This window comes from Corvus brachyrhynchos, unplaced genomic scaffold (assembly GCF_000691975.1).
Source record: "Corvus brachyrhynchos isolate BGI_N302 unplaced genomic scaffold, ASM69197v1 scaffold408, whole genome shotgun sequence".
Classification (NCBI taxonomy): domain Eukaryota; kingdom Metazoa; phylum Chordata; class Aves; order Passeriformes; family Corvidae; genus Corvus; species Corvus brachyrhynchos.
In genome coordinates, this window is record NW_008239759.1 from 371,351 (window position 1) to 377,666 (window position 6,316).

General features: G+C 34.3%; 1 protein-coding gene across 1 annotated transcript in view; it reads left to right on the plus strand.

The window, feature by feature from the left end:
* The window catches only part of SPTLC1 (serine palmitoyltransferase long chain base subunit 1), a gene marked incomplete at its 5' end in the record, with an annotated part of 32,284 nt that extends 26,458 nt beyond the window's left edge, over positions 1–5,826 (plus strand). The window contains 3 exons of the mRNA XM_017742728.1: positions 557–674; positions 1,504–1,577; positions 2,025–5,826. Of these exons, the coding sequence (XP_017598217.1) occupies positions 557–674; positions 1,504–1,577; positions 2,025–2,118 (286 nt within the window). The remainder of the gene's footprint in view (positions 1–556; positions 675–1,503; positions 1,578–2,024) is intronic.
* Between the last annotated feature and the right edge of the window lie 490 nt (positions 5,827–6,316).

The following is a 6,316-nucleotide window of genomic DNA, read 5'->3' on the forward strand; positions in this document are numbered from 1 at the left end:
AATTCTAAGTCATATAACTAATTTTAGAGGAGCTTCTGACTAAGTGACAGATGATGCTGTAAAGATTTTCTACAGGAAATAATTTAAAATCATAAATCTTTCCAAATCTTTCAAAACCTCCAAGCAAAACCTTTGCTCCTTCTTATCCCTTAAATGATAAAAAAGTTTATTATTGTTCTTAGTGTAGACTCGAAAGACTTGACCTAGCTCGCTGGGTTTTTATCAGCAACTTACAGGCCTAACACAGACATTGCTCTTATATCTTCATAAGGATTCTTTAAGAATTTTTGAATGATTAATTCTTTTTGCAAAAGGATGAGTAACTCTTGTTATACAAATGTACTGAAACTCCTTAATAAAAACATTCGCTTGACAAGTTTTGTTATCTTTGTGTAATGCAAGCTGAAATGCACATATGTTTTGTCTGCATTAGTATCAGTAAAGTGAAATATCCATCTTTTCTCACTCACCACCTAGAAAGGGGAAACACTTGTTATCTAGAATTTCAACACATCTTCAAGTAGGATGTACATCAAAGCCTTTTTATTTGTTTTAGGATTTCTGGTTTAAAAGTAGTGGGAGAATCTTTTTCTCCAGCATTGCACTTGCAGTTGGAGGAGAGCTGTGGATCTAGAGAGAATGATGTGAAGTTACTCAAAAGAGTTGTGGATTATGTAAGTGTCCCCATAGTAATTAAAATATATCATTGACTTTGAATGTTAATAATGAAGGAAGGGTAGGGAGGCTTGTTGGGTAACTTAAAAAACTGAAAGAACCTCAGTTTCTTTACTGATAATACTGCTCTATTAAAGATCATCTTCTCACCATTTCTTGCTGCCAATAGTTAGGTCTGTAGCTCTGGATTAGAAAGGATATATTAGACTTTTTACTTCAGGAAATAATTATTTCCTGTTCTCTATTTCAGTGCTCAAATCTGCATATAAAACTGTTGCTTAGACAACTTTTATAATGTTAATAAGAACTGTGTTCTGGAGGTGCACTTTAACCATTTAAGGTCAACCTTTGCTTCTTTGAGTTTGTGAACTTGTGTTTTTTATGTGTGAACAATCTCATATTCTATATGTAGTATTTTTCCCTTCTTCAATACATATTGGTTCTCTTTGTCCCACATGGGGAGGTGGGGGTTAATGGAAAGGTTTATATATCAGGTGGCAGATAAACAAGACTACACAACAAAGAAATTCTGAAGTTAATTTCCTTGTAAATATGCTTAAATATGATTTAATTGCCTGATAAATACGGTATGTTTGCCTGATTACATGGAGATGAAAACTAAAGACACTGCACCATAAACTGTTTTATGTGTTAAAGCTGTATTGAAATTAGAAATGATTTTGCACAACCTTCCCAACCTCCATTTGGGAAAGAACTTGCATTTATCTTGACACTAGATTAATAAAAGCTAGTTATATGTATTTGGTGATCAAATAGATAAGCCATCAGAAATTCCCAGGATGACTGCTGTATTTCCTTTATTTGTAGTGCATGAATAGTGGTATTGCGTTAACACAGGCTCGCTATCTGGAGAAAGAAGAAAAATGTCTTCCTCCACCCAGGTTAGCAGAAAGTTACTGTGTTACTTGATTTTTATTGTGTATGGCTCTCCATCTCTTTTCGTACAAAGATGGAGTTTTGTTCAGTGGACTGGATTAAATAGTTGGTTCTTAAAAAAATGGAAGAGGCCCCATTTTTGATGCATATATTCAGTGACTGTTACAGGTTGCTAGTACCATTAAATAAATGTATCAAAACTACCTGTATCTTGGGGATCAGCATGTAGCCTGTTAGCAGGCACATTTCCATGAGCTGCACCTCTGTAGGTAAAAAATATAACAGATTTCGGCAATGTGTATGGCGGGGTAGCAGAGCGGGGGCAAAAAAGTAGTTTGACCACGTCTGTTTAGTCGTATGTCTTGTTTCTGGTTGAATTTGAATTTCTAATAATTTCCCTATGAAGTCTAGGACTAAAGTTTACTGTGTATGTTCTGGTTTTCTTTTTCTAGTATTCGAGTAGTGATAACAGTGGAACAAACAGAACAAGAACTGGACAAAGCTGCATCACTTCTTAAGGAAGCTGCACAGTCTGTATTGAATTAGACGGCTGTTTTTGGATTCCTCTTTCCCCACATTATCAGGATAAGTGTTTTACACTGTACAGTGACTTCCAGATTCTTCCACTGATGGCATTGAAATCTGACTACCAAAATTGTTCTAGAGTGGTACAAATGCAGTGAGGGGAAGAATGCTGAATTTTGGAGTTGCTGAATAACACAGTGTTGTTCCAGTTCAAACTCTACCATTTATTAGCATTACTTAAAATGGGATATCACTGTTGCATTCATGACTCTTTCATATGTTTAATATAAAAAGTTTTAAATTTATTTCCTCAAACCCTTAAACATTCTCAAAAATGTGTATGAATATTCAGTTTCACCCCAAACCATGTAAAATGTATTGTTTTCTCTGCATTTTCTCAGAATGTGGAAACTTCAAATAAGTTTCAAGGAATTATTCCTCCCCACCTTCCAGATGAAAATACACTGTTCCTAATACTTCTTCCAAAAGGAAGAAAATAACACATTAAGATATAATTTTGTGCTATATTATGTCATTTATTATTGAATTATAGGAGGGAAGAACTTCAGCTCTTTTTGTTTATATATCTTTCTCTAACCATTTTTGGCAGCCAGGTTTTAAGAAAGCCTGGCCAGAGAATTCTATTGTCTAACCAGTAAATTCATATCAAATACTATTTGCTTCCAGCATTCCATGTGTAATTATATGCATGTTTGATATTATGGGTGAGGTTTTTCATATTATTAACTTTAAAATATCTAAATTCAAACCTCTGAATTGTGAAACTTATGTAATTCCAATGCAGTATGTTCAGATAGGGGAGCTTTGTACCAGTCTTGAAGAGGAGTAATAGGCAACATGGAAAATGAACCAAGGTTTTGAAACAGCAGCTAAATACTAGCTTAGTCAAACTGCTTTTAAACACAAAAATGATGTGTGCTTAGTTTTATCTTAAACATCTATACCTTAGAAGGGAAGACTCACAGATAGCTACCAAAAGTTTAGATGGTACAAATACTACTGAAACACAACTCAATCTTTGCACATAAAATTCCCAAGTAAATTGATAGTAGTACCTGAAGGTTGTGCTGTCAGGATTTTAAGTAAGCACAGATGGACATTGCACATATGGACACTTTACTTCAATCAGGAAACTGGTAAGGAAGTATGTACCTTTTTATAAAACAAAAAATACAGCTTTTTATTTCAAGATTTTGCTTTAAGAATGCCTGTCTAAAAATTTTGTATTCTACCTAATATGTGTTGAGTTGTTTTGTACTTATGTGCCTTTTTGGTTGCTACTACAAGGATTACAGGACTATTTTTGAGAAACATCATTGTTAAATACAAAGTTAATTATGTTTGATTTAGATTTTTACTTATGCAATTGGATTTTGTAGCAATGCAACATATGGTTGACCATATATTGCTGAATATTCTACATTACGTGAGCATAGTCTATGTTGCCTCCAGTTCATAGAGACTGTTTTTATGCTGGCTTTCAAAACTTTTCAGCTGTGTACATTCAGATAGAATATCTAAAGTTGTGTTGGGGCACTTTTGTGATTGTTCCTTGACATTTGAAATAGTCAAATCAGTATCTGTGCAATGTAGAAAAGCCTTCATCCCAATGTGAAAGAGTATTCCTATTTCACTGACATTTATGTTTTCTCTGTTAACTGTGAGTAAAAGCCAGTGAGAAGCCAACAATTTAAAAGAAAAAAAAATGTGCAGAATGAACTGACTCCCATTTTACAGACTGGAACTGAAGTGCCGAACAGTCATCTTGAAGACCCTCAGAGACTGTGAGAAATGGAAATTGTTATCGCTCTACTTTGAGCTTTTGAGCCATTTTTGGTTTGATAATTGAAACCTGCATATTCGAGTAAAGTCAAGCCTTTGATGTATAAACTTGGAACAAATGAGGTACTTTGATTCAAGTGCAGCAAATAAATAGTTTTGGAGTTAAGATAAAGCAAAGGGAAGGTAAGCAAATAACAATTGCCATTGAAATCCTAGGTGGCAAAATCTATATTTAATTCTCGCATTTTATTTTAGGTTGTCTGCAAATGGGGTGGAATTTTTGTTGTGCTTAGAGAATTAGCAATAATTTTTAGATAAATGGATTTGTGTTGTTATTTTTGTTCTTGTTTTGTTGGGTATTTTTGCTTTTAAATGCAGTGATAACAACTAAAGTAGCAAGAAGCAGAGTGAAATTTCTAGCAATTTCAAAGCTGTGACTAATTGGTTCTGATGAAATAAAAGTTCAGAAATGTTGCTAAGAGATGCCATAATCTGATTCATTTGACAAACACATACCCACCATTAAAACATTGGTAAAACTGCCTTTGTCCTTTTTTACTGTTTGCCAGTGTATAGGAAAGAAGCATTTGGATCACAGTAAAGTGAATACCTTGGTTGATAGCAGTTGAAGTGCTGTTGTAGTGTGTGTTTTACTGACAGGTTATATGTATGGTCTCTGTGAGAAATAAAGACACTTACGAGATGTAACTGGTGGAGAGGAATATTCCTGGTCAGTTTAAGCATGTCTGGCTCCTCTTCATTTTGAGTTTTTTGATAAATGTCTCTGACATGGCAAGCAGATGAAGAAATGGGTGGCTCTGGGGAAAAATGTTGATTGGGGTTAGGGAGACAGCACGTGATTCTGATTAAACGTCTGACATTTGAAAAATCAGAAGCCTGTTAAGGTGCTTAACTGCCCAGTGCTCTTGGCTGATAGATATATGAACAAATCTGTGTTAGTTACTTTGTAGTTATGTTTGGATGAAGTGGGATTTTTCCATCCATTTCTTCAGATGTGAGCATGAGACTGGAGTTGAGTGGAAAGGTATTGAGTGGGATACTGTGAGATGAATCAAACACAAAGACCTTATCCCAAACTTCAAAGTATCTTTTGAAAATAAATTTTATTTCAATCAATTTATGTATTTTGCTTTGCCAGATATTTGGAACAGAGTTTCAGCTAAGTGGATAATAGATCCAGTATTTTAATTTGTGATCAAAAATAAATGTTGTTAATTTTTTTTTAATTGAAGATTAATACCTGGTAGTTGAGAAGGAAGGCATTTTAACTGTAAAAAGCTGGCCATTTATTGAAATTGTCTTGATGGAAGCAATTTTTTGCAATATGTGGGATAGACTGGAAAGCATTTATACTTTGAAGATATTTTAGCTTGAAGAAACATGTCTATGTGATATATATATATATACTTATTTTAAACAAAGAGATTTATTTTCCTTGAATATTTAAAAATAAATGATTGCTATTTGTGTCGTTTTGTGGTTTTTACAGGAAAAACTACAGATGCCTTTTCTGTTTATTATAGTAATCATTATTTTTGGATAGGAGGTGAAATGCATAAGGAGGGTATTAAGAAAGAAAGAGATGTATGGCTGAGTAACTTTTTTTTTTTTCCACTTTTGAAATATGAACCCAGTCAATGCACAGAATGGTGTACTGTCTCCTTTCTGTCACTCCATCTGGACTTTATTATTTTAAACAGGGTTGTGGAGTGTTGGCATTCACTGATCTATGAAGTTGCTACCGCAAAAGTGTCTTGCATCTTAAGATGACTAGAGAAGTACACATGTAAATGTACAGAGCTGTAAATGCTGCTTAAATAGAGGAAATATTTACAACTAACACAAAGCATTTGTACATTAAACTGTTTCAGTGTCCTAATAAAAGGAAGTGTCTGGATAACCTTTCTTTTTGTGTTGTTACGTTCTTTGGCAGTTTTCATGGTAGTAAGGTATTAGACTTACTCTGTCTTGCTGTTGATAGATTTTCCAGGTTTTAGTTTCCTGTCCATTGTGTACTAGGTAATTGCAAAACATGCGTAGTAGAAGTCACAGAAACTACTAAATCAGCTGAAGAGTACCTATCAGGGAAGAACAGTTTCTACATGTCTAATTTCTAATACTTAGGTAGCACACACTTGCTGAAAACCACTGTTGGAAGCTAGACAGTGGGCCAGATACAGTTTTGTTGTGCCTCAGAATAGAATTTCTGGTGTATCAACAAGCTCGAGTCCAGATGACATATACCCCAGCTTTGAGACACCTTTACAGAATAAAATACTGCAATTCTGCCTACCATGTTTTATGGATAAGATTTCTCTATCTTCCCTTGCTATTAGAGGTGTTACCACTTAGCTCTGCATGCTGTTTGTATAACCAAGTTGCATTTTCCAACAAA